At 42.1% G+C, this 21,528-nt stretch overlaps 1 protein-coding gene across 1 annotated transcript in view; it reads right to left on the reverse strand.

Moving 5' to 3' along the window:
• Window positions 1-21,528, reverse strand: part of LOC133124573 (latent-transforming growth factor beta-binding protein 2-like) — a 119,416-nt gene that overhangs the window by 37,444 nt on the left and 60,444 nt on the right. Inside the window, exons 9-16 of the mRNA XM_061235882.1 lie at window positions 15,928-16,002; window positions 8,251-8,373; window positions 7,428-7,592; window positions 4,262-4,486; window positions 2,538-2,557; window positions 2,106-2,142; window positions 1,476-1,574; window positions 489-614 (exon numbers count right to left, since the gene is read on the reverse strand). Of these exons, the coding sequence (XP_061091866.1) occupies window positions 489-614; window positions 1,476-1,574; window positions 2,106-2,142; window positions 2,538-2,557; window positions 4,262-4,486; window positions 7,428-7,592; window positions 8,251-8,373; window positions 15,928-16,002 (870 nt within the window). The remainder of the gene's footprint in view (window positions 1-488; window positions 615-1,475; window positions 1,575-2,105; window positions 2,143-2,537; window positions 2,558-4,261; window positions 4,487-7,427; window positions 7,593-8,250; window positions 8,374-15,927; window positions 16,003-21,528) is intronic.

Raw genomic sequence — 21,528 nt, forward strand, 5'->3', positions numbered from 1 at the left:
TTTTAGCCTCAAGATGGCCTCCTTTACTGGCATTGATACCTATTGATACCTCATGTTGAAAGACAACAGTAACAGACTCCAAATGCTAGTGCCATGTCTAGAATGAACTGTAGACCTTTTGTTAGGTTTTTATGCATGAATTAATGATGCAATGGCACACAGCTGGCCAAGAACAGCTGAGCAGCCAATTGTCTTATTACCATTGGTACCCTAAAATGGGAGAACTATGTATAAAAAAGCCTATCTTTATCCTACACAGATAACCCAATATGGATGTAAGTACTCTCAAATTAAAGCTGACAGTCTGCACTTCATTCAAATATTCCTTGGTTCATTTCTAATCCAACGTGCTGGAGTACAGAGCCAAACCAACAGAAATTGTGTCACTGCCCATGGACAGCACTGCAGTGCAACATGCACGTGCGCACCACATCAATTATATGGAGTAATGAAAGTCTTCGAAATCCCAGGCCTCCTCCCCAGCTTACCCACGCAGTTAGTCCGCCGTGCATTGAGCTGGTAGCCAGGGTGACAGTGGCAGGTATAGCCCGTCTGCACTGGCACACACACCCCAGGGCCACAGATGGTGGGGGTGACAGAACACCTGTCGACATCTGCACGCAGAGATGAGACATCTTAGTGTGTTGTGCCCCTAGAACTGGGAGAATGGCTAGCTGTGCACATAGACGTTTTACGGGATGAGTGGATGGTTTTACTGCTGAGCACTATAGAAACAGGTGGCAGCGACCACCGCTAAGGACCCACAGTGAGCACTGAGTGAGTTCTTAACCCTGGTATCTGAGTTTTTCATTGGCTCCCTCAAGTCTCCAGACTTCCTTTCATGGAGCGGTTGGGAGCTGTACCCTTCCCTCACACCCTGCTGCTCTCCTGGCCTAAGCTTCTCCAGGTTTCCTGCTCCATCACTCCTCCGTGCAGTTAAACTGTGCAAGGAGGGGGTCTGCTACACAAACTTGGCTGACCCCTCCAAAACTCCCACAGGTCTTAGTGTAACACCTGCACATAGACAAAGAGCTGCTGCAGGCCACAGCGCTGGAAGAGCTGCAGGAGACTAATCATTTATAAGCACATTTATTTCAATGAGAGTCTTCCCTTGTGTCCTGACAGAAAGGCTGGGATTTATTGGTTAAAGGAACTTTTTTTAGAACAGTAAAAACCATGTGAGCACACAGATGTATAATTAAATTTTACCACATACTGTTCCAGTATATGTCACGGGTCTAAATTATCTCAATACCAACCAAATACAATGCTAAATCATTCAAAATTCTGGTCGCAGTGTAAAGTTTCTGTAAAGTATTCAGCCGTGTGATACTGTTGTTTAGCACACAATGCCAGCGCTGGTGTTCAACGGATGAGAAAAAGTGCCAGTATAAACCTGTACTGTAAGCAGCAGTCTGGTGACATGGCAGTAAGTATGTCATCAATGAAAGGGCTCCTGGTATAATGTACATCACCTGGGACCTGGGTGGCAGTGTTTATGGATGTGGTGTCCCAGTCCTCCGACTCTGGATATGGGTCGATGGGATAGTGGGGGGTGGTCCTCGCTTCCACATCTATTGGGGGGTACAGACATAAATTTGTATGCATGCTGAGAATTCAACTGTTGCCTTCATCACCCTCAGATCCCTCTGGCTGCCTAGTCCACATATGCTGCTAGAAACCCAGTTCTTCCACTGTAGAATGACATGAAAATCAATTATACAGCACTCCTACAGTAGCCAGACTGGAACATAAACCTTGACCCCAACATTAAAAATCGTAAAATGGCATCAGTAAATCTGCAGGATTAACAGGGGCCCTCAGATCTACAGTGCATAGAGAGCTGATAAATGTTTATATTGGCAGAAGAATTGCAGGTTTGGTCTTAGTTATAATGGCGATTTAAACGCCTTGTGTCAGCAGCCATTGAACCCTGGTCAGTATGACAAAGCTCTGTTTTAACTGGCTCTATCACTAACTACATTAATGTGGAAAAATATATAGGAATGAATGGACCGAGAATAACTTTCTGCGACACAAGCATTCCTGTCTGCAATAAACAAAAAGTGTAAAATATTAAAATGATAAAATTGATAAAAAATTACCTGAATACCTTGAGGGTGAATCTGTTGCACCAGCAGGCTAGGAAAGCAAAAAGCTTAATTGGTTATTTGTAGATTGTTCCTCTGGCTATCCACTGTTTATTTTCTACTGTTCCACATAATCAATTGCATACAGTACGTGTTGTGTAATGTAATAATTCATTGTGCTATGTGCTATGTACTATTATGACCTGCGTAAGAACTATAAATTAAAATGAGAGAAACACAGTTTTTTGCCAGTAAACTGAACTGCATATTTTGAGTCAGCATAGTTTATAGAAAATGATGAATATGTCACAATGTGTATTGGTGTAGCTTACATAAATTGTTCTAAGCTTACATCAAATTATTTATTTTCACAGACTGCTGATGTGTGACAAATCGCTTAAATCTTTAATATTTTTCATGCACACACTGCAAAGAGAGAACACTTACTGTTCTCAATATTTCACCATCTGTTAGGAGACAAAGGAATGTTGTTTTATCAGTGGAGGAAGCTGACACTCTGATACATTATCATAACAATTTTGAGCAATGCTGTCATTGGGCGTTCTGGTGTTTAGACTGATGCACTGCATCTCCTTGAAAGAGTGGGGCTCGAAATGAAATGTCTTAAAGTCTTTGTTTCTCATAAAATGCAGCTTAACACATATCTTGCAAGCCTTCAATGCTCAATTAAGGCTTAAATTTGGTCAACTTTACATGAAAAAATGCAAACAATATGAAAAAAGAGAGACCTCTGAGATAATGAAGACATAATCCGTAAATATTTATGGATCATGCTTATAAATTACATTGCTCAACTGATGCCAATGAATTATGTCACTCTCTCAAACCACAAGAACTCTTCACTGAAAGCCCAGGGGTTGCAGATGTTTGAACTTTACGGATAGAGTTCTCTTCTCAAATATCTGTGTTTTAGAGATATACTGTATGACATGATTTATATTTGTGAATACTTATAAGACTTTTTGTAATAACATGTAACTGGTATTACCACACAAAACCTTTCTGAAACTGAGATGCAATAGGCTTTTTATATTTCAGCATCTCAATCCAAATCTTGTACATTTGCTTATGTACTGTATATATTTTGAGACCAATTATCTTAAGTGTCTCCATCTTTTTACTGCTTACGCGCTTGGCAGGCAACCATACAGTTTACATTTGACATATTATTCACGTATACAGTTTGATGTTTTTATGATCGTACTACTTTAGCACCACACTCATGAGTGTGCATCAATGTCCTTTCCAGGATTTCCATCTGTTTATTATAGTCACCTTTTTTTGGTGCTGTACTTGGATGAATTCTGATGGACATACAAGCTGTACATATATTTCCCAAGGTTTATGGCAAGTCCATGTTCAAGTTCAGTAATCCGATGCTTCTATTCAAACTCAAACTCAAAGGCTGAAACTCACCAGTAAGTTGTAAAAGATTTTAGCAAGATAATATTGTAAACTGAGTGATCAGTCAATCCAGTACTGGTTAAATCCGATACTGGGAGGTGCTGAGTGGCTTATCTAATAAGGCACTCTTACAGTGAATGGATGTCCAGTACTGAATCTGGACAACGCTGGTGCTCACTGTGACTTGCTGCTTCGCACTGTGATAGATAACTGGTGTTCCTACACTGCAAAAAGTCTGTCTTAACAAGGGTTTCAGTCTTGAGATGAGACTTAAAAAAAGTCTCACCACAAGTTGAAAATATTAGCTTGTTATTAGCAAAATATTAGGTACTGCCTGCTTGACAAGTGAAATTTTCTTACCCCATTGGAAAATCTTGAAATGAGTCAAACCTGTCTCATCTCATTGCCAATAGTTTTGCAACAGTAATAGAAATAAAATTCTAAGTCTAAATATGAGACTAACATAATTGCTGAGATTGACATACTGTACTTTTTGGTTTTTGCAGTGTATAGCCCAGCGAGGTGATTGGGCACTTGCAGTTAACCTGTTGTGCCACATTTAAAGTATCTTCCTCTGATTCACGTCTCTGCAAGCCTAGCTCGCAGACAGCCATGTGAAACGACATGGCGGAGACGTGTCTTTGGCCCCCCCGAATCCACAGGGGAGGTTGTGATAAACAGCATGAGCACAGATGAAGAAAAGAAGGAAAACTTAAATCTGATTCTGCTACCCTGATGTTCCTCACCTTCTGGTTGCCAGATGGGTGTCCTGGGAGTGTCAGGGTGAATGAACGGGGGATACTGTGGGATTTGGGGTTGCTGGGGTTGATGGTGGTGAGGAGGAGGCAGTGGGTGCTGGGATGTGTCGGACCTCCTCAGCTCCTCCTCCTCCACCTGCCGCAGTGAGATCTGTATGTCTGACCTGGAGTAGGTGTAGCCATGGCCAGCCGGGCAGATCTCCTTGAAATGGTCTACAGGAAAATACAAAAGCAGAGACTCAGAAAACAGCACACAGGTCCCTTCCAAAGGGCTCCTAGGCAAACATGTAGCGATGCCATGGTGTAATTATGGATCGTATTTCTGTCTGGTCTTCACAGCAATACCATAAGCTGTCCATGTAACAGCATTATGTACAACATGCTATTACTTATCCTTGATCTGGAGATTTCAGCCGTCTGCATTGAAGAGTTTGCCAGTTTTATCGCATAACAGCTGTCTGGGGGATGTGTATGTGTGGGTGTGTGTGTCTATATGGAATAGGCCTTCAGAAAGCTTGAGATTCATAAGGAATGGCCTTGAAATTCTGAACAGGAGGTGGAATGTAACTTTCTGACCTTCAATGTATAAGAAAGAGTATTTTCCTCAGGCAAATCATAGAAGCTCAACCATGACTGAGGTTATGAACCCATATAAATAGAACTCTTGCAATTATAATGTTGGTTTATGATAATTTTGAGTATACTGACTGCTTTTGCTTGGAGGTATGCTGAACTTCCTAATGAGTTTCCAAGTTTGTTTGCAGCAAGCACACTGTAGAAGGTGTTTGCATAGCCAATAACTAATGACTTTACCTGCCCCCATAAAATATTTGTCTGTAATCACATGACAATTAACCTCTAGTTAAGTATAGCCACAGGCTACAGAAAGTGCCAAAATGTGTATTAAGTCATAGCAGTGAGATAAACATGATTTTAAGAAGAAGCCAGACTTGGGCTTGAGAAGAAAGTACATTGTGCAATGATGAATACATTAAAACCTTTGGTTGTTTAGTTAGCTTTCAACAGATCTGAGGCAATTTCACTCACTGCACCGCTAACTTGGCAGCTACAGATAAGGCATTGACGCTAGCAATACTCCTCAGTATTCCTTAGCAAAAATGGCTTGATAAAAGCCCTTTCATGGGGAAAGAAATTATGGGAAGTACACTCCATGAAATCTCATTTGTCAATCTAATGTTTCAGAGAAGAATAGATGTCGTGTCAGTTTACTCCTGGACTCCAGGTTGTAGAGCCAGTGAGGGTACCTCGGCTGATGTGCAGCAGACGCGAAGGCGCCTTCACAGCAGAAAGAACTCTATGACAGCATTATCCCGTATGCGACCCAGAGGGAACTGTACAAACATTTACCTTGGAAGGATGCATCGCGATAAATCACAGCGACATCACTGTGATCAGACCCAATGGGAGTCAGCAAAGGAGTCGTGCCCCCCTTCCCGCACCCAGAGATGAGAACGTTTCAGATAAACACCAGGAAAGATGAAAATTGAGATCCATCGATAACATCCAAGCGAGGATCTGCGGGGAGGCTGGACGTGGTCTGAATGCTGTTGACCGTGAACTGAAGATCTCTGGATCTTCTCAGACGAGCAGGTCGCTGACACTAACAGTTGGAACAGTTGGGTTTGGCCGATTAGACTAGACTCTATGCGTGTCACATCTCTAGTAGCAGCCATGGAGGTCCAAACCCATCTATCTTCATCAACCCAAACTTCCGACCTGAAATGCATCTTAAGCGGGACTCATTTCCCTGAGACGAGTATGATAAAATCTGAAAGAAAGCAGAGGATGACAACTTTTTCCTATGTTTCCTTTGGCTACATTCATTCTGTCTTTTTAGCAAACCAAGCTGGAAATGAGATGCTATCTCTCTTGAGGAGCTTTTGTGACAATGCATAGCTCTCTCCATCTGCTCCAGGATTTCAGAATTGTATTTTATTTTGGTCCCTTTCCACTTTAAATATGTTCAGTCATCTTTGAAATGTATTACATTGCCGAAAGCATTGTAACAGCCAACATAATTTATCATTATGCTGATGTTTGTTTTGATAGGCATGTAAGCTGTAACTCATGTAACTACTTACTCAATAAAATGTTGCCAAAGGAACTCTGGGTGACTGGAGGACATTTAGGATTTCACACTAAATTCAATACATCCATTAAAAGGTCACCCAGCGGTGTCCAAACAGATGTGGGTGACCCTTTGGCTGGCCAATGAGAAATTAAGGCACTGTTATAGAGCTTTGCATGGAAGTATTTCTTGAGTATAAGAGTTCACATCACAGTCTAATGTCCGCCTTATTCATTTTCATGGAGCCTTTTCTTAGGAATCAACAGGACACTTCCAGGGTAAACAGTCAGCCTTTTCAAACAATCCCCAATCCATTCATTTGGCTGGTCAATGCGTGAATACTGGCAATTAAGAGAACAAGAACAACTTCAGCTTGCATTTCTCAATGGCAATGAGAGATGCAACGATCCAGTTCAACTAGGCTGCCAGAGGGGAGGTGGGAAAGCAGCTGAACAATCTTCAGATGGCAAAGTGGCTTCGGTTTTCCCCTTAAAGGTCCCATATTGTACACCGTTCCAGTGTTTAATTTTAGGTCCTGATATCCATAAGAAAGCATTTGTGTGGATTTATGTACCAAAAACAATCTCTATCCAGTTTTACATGTCCATTCTCCAGCGCTTCTCATCAGCTTTACCAAGAACAGGCTGTTTTAGTGGCTTCTGGATATCAATGCACCAATGTTCTGATTGGCTGGCAAGCTCCAGCAAACTGAACAGCATCTGTGCCGAGAGCTTGGATTTGGCCGTGCTGAAGCAAGCAAGCATATCGTTATAATATCACAACTTCACGGAAGTCCAGATGGCGCGTTTAAACGCACATTTTCTTCATACAGATAGTGTGGATATATTTGGGAACTGTGCGTTTCGATAGTTTCACATTGCTTTTATTACACCTTCAACACCTTTATAATCCACATAGCAAGGGAAATGTCACTTTCCACATGATGGGACATTTCAATAAGTAGCCCATCTGCATCTCAGCCATACTGCTGGTATTATTCCCTACTATCATTCCCAAATGATAGGATGTATGCAGGATGTAGGATGGACGTGTGAGGGGACGTACCGGTGTCGAGCACAGGGCAACGTTCACAGGCTGGGCCCCAGGCCTTTCCCACGCGGCTGCAGCAGCAGATCTGCTTGGTGATGTGCTGGGCCAGGGGCAGGGAGCAGGTCCCGGCAGGCGTGGACCGGTAGCACACGCCTTTCTTGTCAGAGATGGCCTTATCCGCTGCTCGTCAGAGAAACAACGGCAGGCAGAGGGACTCGTTAGCAGTGTGTATGTGTATGCGTATGCGTGAGTGTGTGTGTGCGTGTGTGTGTGCGCGAATGTGTGTGTGTGAGTGTGTGTGTGTGTCTGTCTGTCTGTGTGTGTGTGTGTGCATGTGTGGGTGTGGGTGTGTGTGTGTGCTTGCATACATGCGTGTGTGTGTGTGTGTCTGTGTGTGTGAGTAGCTATGTGAGTGTGTGTATCTGTATGTGTACGTGTGTGGGTGTGTGTGTGGCTGCGTGTATAAGTGTGTGTGTGTGTGAGAGAGTGTGTGTGTGTGTGCATGCATGCGTGAGTGTGTACCTGTGTGTATCTGTGTGTGCAGCTATGTGAGTGTGTGTGTGTGGCTGCATGTGTGTATATGTGTGTGAGAGTGTGTGTGAGTGTGTACGTGTATGTGAGTGCATGTGTGCATGCGTGTGTGTGTGTGTGTCAGGGTGTCTGTGAGTGTGTGCGTGAGTGTCTGAGTGAGAGTGTGTGTGCATGGGTGAATGCGTGTGTGAGTGTGCGTGTGTGTGTGTATGTGAGTGTGTGTGTGCATGCATGTGTGTGTCAGCGTGTCTGTGTGCGCGGGTGTGTGCGCGTATGTGTGTGCATATGGTAAGTGTGAGATACTCACAGACGCAGTGGCTCCTGGCTGCATCCAGCATGTATCCTGGCTTGCAGGTGCATCTGTAGCTTCCTCTGGTGTTCAGACAATCAGCGTTCTTACAAATCCCTGGCATCAGGCACTCATTTATGTCTGACATCAAACACAAAAACAGGTAAGCAGGTTTAAACAGGAACATTTTAAATATCCAATAACCTTCATCAAGCTGAACATAGCAGACATTACAGAAATGTAAAATACTGAAAGTATTTGACAAATGTATATAATCAAAATACTGCACATTCCACAAAGAGGAGGGAAATGTGTAAAATACTGTAACATTTTGTAATACATATTCAAATATACACTGCAAGGAAATATACCTTTCCTTATATTAAAAAAGTCCCTATCTGCGATAAAGACATAGCAGCATACTCTATTTCTGTAAGGGGGAAATTATAGTAGACAGCTACACTCTTTACAAAACACAAGACATGGAAAGCTGAAAGAAATGCCTTGTCCAAACATAATAGGGTCCTTTGACTACATTTACTGGCTACCGATACAGGATTACTCATATTGGGAATTTGGAAACGGTTTCAAAAACCTGGGCCTGTCATCCCAGAGCATAGCAGGTGATTTGAAGCAGATTAGGTTTCTGATACAGGACTGGGAGACAGAGCAGATTGTGCACTCTGAACAGACCGGGTGACTCTTTTTCATCTTTACAGTGTGTTCAAAAGCACAGGCACTCGCTTTCTTCGGGAGAAAACACTTTCAAGTTCTGAGGTACGCGTAATTAGTAGTTACGCCTCAAAAGGGAGAGCATGAAATCAGAACCATGGATTTGTAGCGATGACATGAAGCAGAGATGGTTTTCATGTGGGAAAACAAAATGCATTCGAGCAGGAAGGGTGCTGATAGAAACCACATGACAGATGACAGAAAGGTATAGATGCAAACAAACACAGTATTGACATTACAAGAACATTAAAGTGAAGAGCTCATACATGATAAGGTATCTAGATAACTTACACTCATTCATTAAGACTTTGATTAAAGGGTCACATCTCAATTTCACATTCTTGGTTAGTAGCTTTGCTTGTGACAGGCAGTATAAGAGCTTGTTTCTTTTCACCGATTCATCACCAACATGCTAGTAAAACAAATGACAATACTCTCAACATTATGTGATGTTGGAAGACTGTCTGTATAAATGAAAAATTATGCTTTTTTCAATACAGGTCAAGGACAAAAGCACGCCTCCTTGGAGAGACGTACAACTATGCAATTAGAAAATGGCTTCTATTCCGCTGGCAACGTCCGATAAATGATGAAACGAGCAGTCGATGGGAAGGGAGTGGAGCAAATGTATGTTTTAAATTAAGGTCCCCACCCTTCAAATTGCATTTCCTCCACAGCGAACAGGGACCATTGCAGCCAGAATGTACGTAAAGGAGGTCCTGATATCTGAGGAAAGCGTTCTTCTCTTAAACCCTTCCCTGGAGGGATACTATGGTCGTGGTTTATTTGTCTTTTCAGCAGCAAGAAAATTAGCAACAGGGCAGAGGCTAAGCACTCTGAGCCACAGAGCACAAACTTTGCCAGCAGGGTCGTCACGCCTGTACTCTGGACGTTTCGGGATTTGGTTAAAACAAACAGTAAATCGCTAGCTGTTCCTGTACATCACCGTGGATGTAACTCAGCCAAAGTAGAATTTTGCCATGCTTATTAATGAGCAAGGTGGTTTTGTTCCGTTGTCTTCCTCCCATGGAGAAAGTGGGTCTGTCCAAGAGGACCTGTTATACGACAGGAGTGTGAATGAGTTGCAGCCTGATGACAAGGTCAAACATAGCCTCTTCCCACCTCCCGTCCTCTAAAGGAAAAATATTAGCACTGGAGATGTAAACAGCCAGGTTCTATGGGCAGCGAATGAATCAACATTTGTGTTGGCAATCTGCATCAAGAAAGACCAACCTTGGGCCCCCAGTAAAGAAAAGTTTACAATTTTTTTTTACTGAAGCAATACTTGTAACAACAAAGGAACGTATCCATGTACAGTATACTGGCACTGTCAATGAATTTACTGTTTGGGACAGTATTGGTTTCTGGGGCAATAAAAGACCAGGAGGCTTTCTGTACATTACTAGCATCAGCACAGAAATAAAAAGCCATTTTGGTTCATATCAGGTATACTTATCTCACATGTGACTAAGTTTCATCTGATGGCTTGCCATGATTGATGTAATCTGAATGCTTAATTGTCAATCTGACTTAACTGCTCTCCAGGCATTTTGGTAATAGAGGGAGTCCTCATGTATATGCAGTTTCCAGGTACATTTCTTCTGACTGCACTATTAGTGTCATAGTAGAGTAATGGCTATTCGCACCTTTCCCAGCCAAGCTTGAACAGACAGCTGAAGGAGAAGATGCGATCCTTGCCAATTGAACATGAAAAAACATGACGATCACTGTGTACGCAATGTGTAAGCATCCATTCAGAATACCAAACTTAATTTATCTGGTGTAGCAATGACATCGCGCTTTGATTAATTACTGCTGGGAGAAATATGCCAAAATGCTTTAAAAGAGACAGGAACTACTATTTAGTCTAGTCTCATGTGTGAAATCCCAGACAGAACCCATCAATTTGTGGAATGGGTTTTCCCCTTCAAAGCCCCTATGCAAGCATACATTAATCTGAGACACATGATTCTGATTTCTGTATTGATTTTGTCTAAATTGTAACATAGTCCAGTATGACTAACCATTTAAAAAACTGCCAAATATTTATTAGCTTGTCCTAGCTACAGGGCATTGTATTTACAGTAGAAGAGATGGAGTCATCCATAGAGCAACATGTCATTCCCATTATGTTGGCTAATGGCTGATGTGACAATAATTTTGGGTCAAATCAGAACAGCACATAAAGCGCACAGGATAGATGGATCAATATCCAATATGTAGGCCATGTAAAACCTACACGCAAAATCTGTAACACCTATCACCAACCTTAAAATGTGCCTAGTTTCATAGATATTCCATTATTTACACAGGTAATTACACAGTATGTTACACTGGGGTATAAATTGGTCCTCAAAAATACCACTTTTAAGGGAAAGGTCTTGTTCTGAGCACAGACGATGCTGTGTTGCGAGCATACAGTATGTCCAGTCATGAAAAAAGATTCCCACAATCCCATCTCTTTGATGAGATAGGACGCCACTCATTTTTTCCCATGGTACAGTGTGTTCGGATAAGAACATAAAGAGACATTCCTTGCCAGACAGGATATCAGGTTGACTGAATTGCTGAAATACACTTTTTTGGCAGTTGTTCTGAGGGCTTGAATTAAAAATAATTTGGGACTTGATGCTGTAAAAGGAAGGGACAGAGCCTGCAGAGTTGGCTGGTAAATATTGTGAAAATCTCTCTGTTTGGTTTTTTAGCCCCAAAAAACAAGGATGGGGGGAAGAACATCTTGAAGTGATCAGGAGGAGTAGGCAAAAATCAAAGCTGGATAAATTGCTGAGTATGCTGGCAACCCCTGACACTCCTTTGAATTAAGCAAATATTAAATAATATCCCTGTCTACAGTTTCACCAGAGGGCAAAACACAAATGTCTTGGTCAGGATAGAACATTTAATTGCATTATGAATAATAGAAACTAAAAAATTGCAACTGCTTCTCTGGGGGAAAGAACTACCAACTGTTTAGTTGGCTGTAGTTTGCTGGTGGCTCCAAGTCACAGAGTATTATGGATAACATTAGCGGCACCTCTTCTTCTTCAGAATTCAATGTCAGTATTTGAATACTGAAGCCAAGTCCCATTAGGCACAGAGTACATTTCTGATCAGCCACGACCTTGGGAAATAATAATGGCAGTTTCCTAGCTTGCAATCAATGTAGGAGCCTTACACTCCAATTTTGCCTCCAATGTTTGGATTAAAATGCTATCAAAATGAGATATGCATGCAAAACAAGCCTTGCGAATCTATATCATGACTTGTTGCAAACACTGATGTGCAAGCGTGTAATTGATTTGAGAATGAATACAATGAGATTTGCAAGCATGCGACATGGTTTGTGGATAAATACAACATGGTTCCAAACATGTAAACTTGGCTGTAGGATGCTCTGAGAATAAACAAACATTTGCTGACATCCACGCTATTCATCCAATCTATGCAAATAAAAAACATTACATATAAGCCACTTGCCAAAACATGTGAGTTTTGACTTGTTTATCAACTGATTTGCATCGAACATTTTGTTTTTGCAAGTTTCAATGATGCCAATGTGTGTTTCTTGCTTTGCATGGTTTTATGGCTCTGAGGTGAGGGCAGGACCTCTCCCAGGGGGTTGACAGGCATGAAACTCTGACCTTCCTAGAGAGGCAGTGTTCTTTAATATGACAGGTTACCAAAAACATACCTATATTTTTGTTAGAACACGGGATAGATTGAACGTATTTTATGGAAAGGCATTTATGGAGATTAGTCAATTCTTTAATTTGTCTGAATATTTTTATTGCAATAACTCACTGAACTTCCCTTCCCTTTAACCCTTTCCCAAGGGTCTGGTAGGTAGCTGGTTAATGTTAGATAACTTGTCAACAAGTCTGACAAATTATGCAGCCAGCAAGCTATGTGCCAATTAGAGAAGATTTTAAAACCAAGTCCTGGAGACCCAGTGAGTATGGTTTTCATTTCTACCATAATTGCAAGCTCTGAATAGTAATGTTCTGTTAATTGTTCTTGACACTTAGGGCCAGTTTCACAGACAGAGATTAAGCATAGGTCTAGACTAAATTCAAATTTGAATGGAGATTCTCCGGATAAAACTCAAATTTAGTCCCGGACTAATCCTATGCTGTCTTTTAAACTGACACTTCAGGTCTATAAAAGGATGTGCCCTCTTAATTTTGACAATATCTCTAAATGACTTTGTATACCATCAATAATATTACAAATTCACATTACAGGATTTCAAACAGACAAATCAACTAACGCTGTATGACAAACGATTCCTTAAATGTAAAAGTTACATTTTTGAATTGATTAAATTATAGTCTGACAGATTAAGTCAATGGGGACCTACAGTAAATGCTGAAAGTGTGGTTCCTTGATCACTGAAACTAAACTATTTGTGAACAATGAAAAGTTCAGTGACAGAGCTAAGGGCAAAGAGCCAAACCTGCATTATGTTGGAATAAGTGAAAGTACAAAATTATGTTTCAAGTCAAACATATGTTTTCAACAACCTTAATTGATCAAGATGTTGGCTGTGACAAAAACCAGTATATGCAGTGGGTCCCCTGGACTGAGTTTGATAATCACTTAGCTAGCCGCTTTACAGACAGAAATGCTAATAGGATAACTGGCTACCTTTGCTAACACTGTTACAATGCTTATCAGCTAAGTAGCTGGCTATGGTTTTCATAATTTCAAATGAATGTTTTCAAATCAACTACCACAAGTTACAAGAGAGAACTGCAAAGCTTGTTTTGCATGTGTACCACATGTTAACACGTTTTCAACGTGTTCAGATATCACACACCCCGCACTGAGAGAGTATGCCACCTCTACAGTGATCTCTGTCAGTTGTAGCACAGGAACTGTAAAAAGGCTAGTGCAGGGCTTGTGGAATTACAGCACTGTACAGAACTGTCTGAGCACATCACATTCATTGCTATATCTGGTTTATGAGTAGCATTTGAAGCTGATAAGGCTGCCCCCCCCCCTCTCAGCAGCACTATAGGGTAGTACTGACATTTTATTTTTATTTGGACAGGCAGAACTTGCAACTTGGGCCAGGAATATGCTGCAAGGTGGTGGGTCCACTGATGCATTACCAGGTTTTAAAGGTTATGTCTCCGCGTGCCTTAGGGTAGAATTTGAGTAATTCAAAATGATGCGTGATGTGGCAAAATGTCAAAGAATATGTTGTATTGGGGGAGCTGTTTGCGTGGCAAATGAAGAGGGGATGGAGTTATGTTTGGGTTGACTAGGGAATGGGCAATTTATTATCTTCTTTTTTGTTTTGGGAGGCAGGTAGGGTGGGGGTGGGGTTGTAAATAGGAGGCTGGAGTAGATTTTAAGGTATTGTTGCAGTTTTTGTGTTTCAATAAAGGGACATCAAAAGTCTCTTTCTCTCCCTCACTCTCTCTATTTCCCCCTCTCTTTCTCCCTCTCTCTCTTTGAATGTGCATTCTGCATTCTTCATTTAAATGGGGGCCTCTCTTTTTGAAGAGGTCATGTGACTGGAGCAGGACAGACTATTGTTGTGTATTGTGGAGGCAATGGCACGTATGAGAGGGAACAGGACATGGTGTAATAGGTGGAGGGTGCAGACTGAGAGCCCACTGATTCTCCACTGCTGGGTTCCTCTGGGGTGGGCTCCACTCGGTTCCCAGTGTGATTTCAGTGAGTAAACCACCGTACAAAAACATGGTTCCAACAGCAGTAGTTCATAAGCCAGCATAAATTCTATTGGAGCTTCATAGGCCTAAAAGCGACTCAAAATGGCAAAAAAGCCAATTATTCCCCCCATGCTGAATTAACACATTAGAAGAAACGATGTGTGACATGAAAACAGATGTCAGAATGCATTTAAACATGGTGAACTAGTACGGACAGGGAACACTGCAATAAAATCACTTGTGATTCCCTCCTGCACGCATGCCATGTGCCGTAGTATACATTAAAAACAAAGCAACAGCAGCTAAGAAGATCCTAGCAGATAAGTGTGGTGGTTTGCTGACAATAAGCTCATTCGCTATTTCCCTGGGTCCTAGTAAACCTAAACAGACATGACTAATGAGGTTTACCCAATCCCTGGCACTACTGTCTGCTTTTATGCAATTAAACAGGAATGCCTGGCGAACGCTCTTCTCTGTCAACACATGCGTGACATGTTAGTGGAATGAATAAACAACACACACATTTCATGGGGTGTGCTTTTTCTCTGCTAAAATATAAAGAAAACCAAATTTGCAGAAAGCATAATTTAATTTTAGCTTTGATATGAAGGCTCAATTTTGCATGTACTGTAGTTGCAGCACAGCTGACCCAAATTAATCTTTTTCTCCAGGGCTCCACACCCAAGGAATATATCATGTTCTTCACTTTCCAACCAGCAAGGATATTGCTAAAAAGATACTTTCTTGAGAAGGATAACAATTTTTAGAAGAGTTCACATAGCCTTACCTCTGCAGTAGAATTGGGTAGCAGCTACTGCTTACCCATCTTTGCTGCAAACCTCACAATAACCATACCCATGGTTCCTCCTCACTTTCCAACCAAGTTCCCACATTCCAGTTGAAATTACAGCCTGAAGTCCGAATGGAAGCTGAACTCTGACCCCAGCCAAACCTAATTACACTCTTGACCTTGTTTCCAGCTGGTTTAGAAATAAAGCTGTACATACAATTGTGGATACTCTTATGGAGATTTCAGTCAGAAGCACAGAGATCATGGGATTGGAGTACAAAGTCCAGAGAGGAGATTAATCAGCATAGTCAATTGGCACAATATAGGGATGCACTGTAAATACATATTTGAAATACTTTCAAGTATCTTGTTATTTGTATTACATGAGCTTGGTGGAATTCATACCATGATTCTCCCAAAAGATACATTTCTGTATTTTCCCCAAATAGCCTTGATCAATACATAGGGGAGCTATGAAAATGTAGTCTTACTTACCTTGGCAATGAGTCAGGTTCATCCTCTTGTAACCTTTAGGGCACTCAACTTGGCCGTTTGCAATCACTGCATAGGCTGGAAAAGAAAATTACAAGCTTGAGAACTGATTAGAGAAGGGGAAACATTGCATTCAGACCTTGTTTGGTTTAACAACCAGTGTGTATGTGAAGCACACAAGCCATTAATTTAACAGGAACAATATAAGTTACAGATGTGAGCTATTTAGCTGGACAGAAGAAAAAAATTGGGACCAAAACTGGGCCCTGCAGGACGCCAGAAAGGCGAAACTGAACTCTCAACATCAATTTTTATATGACAATTTCCATTTATGTGAAAATAACAACACACACATCATTTTACTATTATACAGCTAATAACATATTACCCTGCAAGAATGTCCTGCAAGAATGTCCATTTTAAAACTGTTTTTGCAGGGATTTCACAGTAATAACCACAGGTTTTGATGAACCTGAGGCATGCCCAGCCACAGCCACTGCTTCAGTTGTCGGACAGTAAATGGTCTGCATGTATCTATTTGTATGTAAATCCTAAGCAGTACACACCTCCCACTGACTTTTCCCCAATTAAACAAAATACAGCGGCCAGAGCATTTTTGCCTTTCACATGTCTTTCAGCAGGACACTTCGGTGCTCAAAAGACCATAGCTGCAAAGAATGCCGGTTGCCGACAACTTCCCCTGCATACCATAACAGCTGCCGACAGAGCCCCAAAAGAGTGATGTCATTATTCTTCCGGAACACTGTCCTTCACACAAAGTTTCTCAATTAATGTTGGGAGTGTGCATGCATGAGAGTTAGGTATCGGGTGGACAGGACAGGCCCTTGACTTGTTGCATGTGTGAGTGACTGCTCCAAGATGGATTGGTGGTAATTAGAGTCTGTTGTTCAAAAGGAACAGGGAGAGTAGTCACATATTTCACATGCTTTAAGAGCGAAACCAGACACGAGGAGGAAGAAGAGCACAGAATAAGGAGTGCATGGAGAAAACATTCAGGTACAGTAACAGTCAGCCCTTGTAATTCAGAAGTTTCAGACACAGTATAGGAAATGCACAGTATGAACATAAGAAGAACTACTATGTGTGCCTATCTGGATCCCACTGTAAATAAAAAATAAAAACAAATATAATATAAAATTGGGTCTCAAATAATGCAAATAATGTAAATCAATATACAGTAAACACTACAGGAACTGATACGTAAACTCTCTGCCTTCTCAACTGAGGTGGCACTGTGGTAATATCTAAACTTGGCACCCATGACAACGAACAACTCCTCTGTTTCCTATCATGCACTTCTTGGTGGAAGATGATGCAGGGGATGCATTTCTCCAGCTGCAGCTCCAGCAGATGGAACAGTATGCTGCTGGTCCACTGCGGTTTGGACTGAGGAATTAAAGAGAGAGTCCTTTCGATCATGTCAGCATTTGTCTGGCTGGCAGACGGAGAGTAAACAGGGCCTGAAGAGAACCACGTTCCATCAATCTAGACACCATGGTAAGCAAAAACAGAGTGGTTGTCATGTGCATCACATATGTGCCCACTTCAATGACTCCATGAAAAATTCCTTCTTCCCATAATATTTGTTTGGCAAAGTCCAATTTTGTAAGTTTGTTCTTCCTTTATTCACACAGGCAAAAGGCTGTTAATGTGTAAAATATACTGTACTCTGAAAGTGGACCCAGACAAAGCTACCAATGTTCTTTCCAATAGTGCTTTGTGCATTTAAAAGAAAGTTTCTCTTGCACTCAGATAAATATATTTTTCCGGGACAGAGTCCCTCTTCTCAAGGTCAATTTTTGGACAAAGACTGTCTTTATAAAGAAAAAAACAATCTTTATTTAAATAATGCAAGGGTTCATGAGGGACTACCATCATTGTCGTCAGTATAAATCATTTCATTATTTTGTTATTATCACATTCAGCATGTCTGGGAGGAGATTAAAAGAGTAAATAGTAGTCCAGTAGAGTCTGGGACGTGGGGTGAGTTGGAGGATGTGGTAGGCCTATCTCCTGTCTGGTGACCCAAAATGTCATGGGGCAAAACTGGGTCAGGGATAACAGTGTCAGATACATTCTGTCTGCAGCGAAACCACTCCCGTCTTTCCATCCCCAATCTGACCGCGGTAATCCCCTGGAGCTCCGTCTGGGTAATGAACTGCTTTGGCTGAGCAATAGGCGGGGCCTCCTACAGAGACGGGATCAGGGAGCATCTCAGCTGAGTGACAGCTGGCCACACATACCAGAGGACAGCGTGGGCGTCCTGCGGTTCTCAATAATGCTTATTAGTGCTGCAAGTAAAACTGGGAGGAGCACAAGTCACCACTGATTGAAGACTTACTTTCACCAGCGAAGCAGAGATCTACGTACATCTGAGGCTATTCTGCTTGTCCAATGGCGAAGTAACCTAACTCAGTATCTTGTCTTATAGAAAAAGGCAGGGTAATCTGAATCCTAGTACAATGATTTCAGGAGCTAATGGAACATTGCCCAAATAGTGTCAGTGATTATGAAGATTAGCATCTGCAGGGAAATCTTCGGGGTTTCTGATACAAAATGATTTACCATGTTTAAGAACTGAAGCCCTGGCAGCATGTCAAGAAAGGAAAGATTCCTGTTTTGAAATGAAAGAATACTCAGGTGGCTTTCTTCCAGATTGTAATTTGACATATGAGTATGTAACTGGTCCGTGACCACAAGCAAAAACACACGCATTCCTGTTGTGAAGCACACTCCTACCTGCTGAACATTACACTGTCAACCAATCTTCTCCAGCGAGAAAACACTCCCCAATAAATACACACAATAAGCATATGCTTACACGCACAAACATACACCTCTAAGCAGAAGCACACTCAAGTGGACCAACTTTCAATATCAGCCAGTTACAACATATACATAACACTATCACAAAAATAAAGGTTTTATTTAGCTTTGGTGAAACCGATTTACCAGTGGGCATCAGCTTGAAAGCTCCCACTATCAGAGGGAGAGCTCCTGCACAGTTAAAATGGTTCTGCTTGATGGAGTATGAAGCTTTAATTGATAACTTAGTGGCCTCACAGTCCAGATCACCTTAAGTGCATATAACTGCACCCCTAGCCATGGGTTTAATCCTTAAATTGCACTCATTAGTACCCAAATAACATTATTGTACCATTCAGCATACATTCCGGAAATGTGTTCCTTGAAGAACAGAAGTGTACTTCCACTGTACCTTTATTTCTGAGAGCGTATGGCACAGTGCCCTAGTTGTCTGCTCAGGGTATCAGAGACATGGGAACAACACTCAACTGCAGTAGGTTCTCTGAGACTGTGGGCCAGTCTGGGAAGAGAGGGAACCTGCCCTCCTTTCTGCTCTATGGAGAACAGTGGGAGCTGACAGAGCTCACACCCTTTGACCCACGGTTGCAACCACCCGCTTCCTTTTTCGAGAGGAGGTCAGGGGACAAATCGGCGCCACAAAGTAAAACCATGTGAAAACAGGCTGGTTTACTGACATAGTTTCTGAAGCCCTGCAGCCAGCTCGATTAGATAAAACTGCTGAAGTGGAGGAGGTCTGCTTTTTGTAGTTGAGCAGCTGTTTTGGCACCCATGAGTCAAGTTTGAACAAGTTCATTTTCTTGGGCAGATATCAAGACCGCCATCAATGATTCTCAAGACTATCAAACCTGCTGAAGATTAGGAGAGACAATGTAGGAAAGTTCCCATTGTTGCTTCTCTAAGGGCCACCAATACACACAATGAAACAGCTTGAAATGCCATTGACTCAGCAGAGAACTGTGAAATAAAGCTAAGATTGAGTGGCATAGCATTGTGTCAATTCCAAAATGCCAGGAAATGTTTATCATACCATTATTCACTGCTTTGTACAAAGTGTTAGTCTTTTTACATTGCATTTGCGATCCTGTGACCGCAAAATGATCACATCCCAACTACAATGAAGTCATTGATATCCATTATGTTCTGGCTCATTGACTTCATATTTGAAATGACCTCACCATTAATGCATTTCTTCCAAAATTGAGAATAATTGATTGTTCTCATTGCATAAGGACTTAACAATTTCAACATTTATTCTAAGACTCTTAGTTGTTTGTGTCAGAGTAGCTGTAATCCTGCATCACTGCTAAGATACACAACTATTCACTTCCTTTGTACGGAGCACCCATGAGAGGATGAATATGTCTGAACCAGGAATGTTTTTCATAGTAGGAAAAACTCGTTCAGCTCCAAATGGAGCCACAGCTACACTGGGATGCATAAACAAACTGCCAGGACACACACTGGCTTTCCAACAGGCCCGTGAGGTCAATGGGTCTTTTCATTCTCGCTGCCAAAGAAATTACAGCACTCTAAGGGGCTCAGTGCTGACGGAATCAGGGTGTAAATCGATTATGTTTTTATGAGATGCCACTACGGGCTCTGATATCAGCTATTAGCAAGTGTTCAATGCTCGATATTGGCTAACAAAAGTGGTAATGCGCTAGGCAAGATGAAAATGCGGGCAGAGAGCTCTATTTCTGGACAAAGTGTGGAAGGATGATCTCATGTGAGAAGATGAGGAATTTGCCGCCCTCCACCCTGCTCAAACTTTATTGATCCAAATACTCATTAAAAACATCCTGGTGCTACTTCAGAGGGGCCATGTGGAGGAAGGAGGGCTTGGAGGCTGAGATCATGGTGACCTCACTGAGCTTTTGGGGAAGTGGCTCCTGTGGGGGGGGACTGATTTATTTCAGCCCTTGGGACCTCTGATCCCTCTCCCTGGGAACGGACCCAGCACACACAGAGTCAATGGGAGATAATCTGTGCCCTGAGACTGATGGATGGATCCAAATGGCATGGAACTGGCTAAACCATGAAAGTACCCAACAGTAATCCTCCCAGTCCTCCAGAGGACAGTCCACCTAACTAGATGCCGACACAAAACTTGGGGTATCGAACACGGTACATTGGAAGTTACGCCTTTCAAAATGTGTCAAAATGTACACCCAGCCATAGATGAGAACATGGCATGCAACGTGACAACGGACAATACACACTACACATCTGGGCTGTCACTGTAAGTAGAAAGCCATCATCGAGGGTATGACAGCGCTGTCCATACCGATCGTTATGCTCATTGTCCTTGGCTACAGCTGCACATTCTTGTACCAGCAGCCTCTGGGCTTTGTTGCAGTGAGGTGGTCACACAGTGCAGTTCGCTTCCAGACAACGAGGCACATCTTGGCTGGTGTTCTGGTTTGCATCACATGGGTGGGGGCTCAATGCCTTATCCGCAGAGTTCACACAGAACAGGAGAGTCTCGGCCGAGGAGCGAGCCTTGACCTTAGGTTCTGCCGTGAGCCGCTTCACAGAAGGTTAGATACCTCAGCGATAAAGACTGCTGGAGTCAGAGCCGAGGCAATGGGTCGGCTCCCAAGACAAGCAAAAGCAGCGCAGTGAGAGACATGAATTACTCTGCGAGAAGTCTCTCTGGAGAAAGAGCTCTTTCACATCCCTCTTCTTTCTGCCAAAGAGGCTTCTCCATAGGCTTCAAAATTATTTATTTTACAGGGGATTCATTTTTGGCCCTGTCTA

The sequence above is a fragment of the Conger conger genome, chromosome 1 (genome assembly GCF_963514075.1).
Source record: "Conger conger chromosome 1, fConCon1.1, whole genome shotgun sequence".
NCBI classification, from domain to species: domain Eukaryota; kingdom Metazoa; phylum Chordata; class Actinopteri; order Anguilliformes; family Congridae; genus Conger; species Conger conger.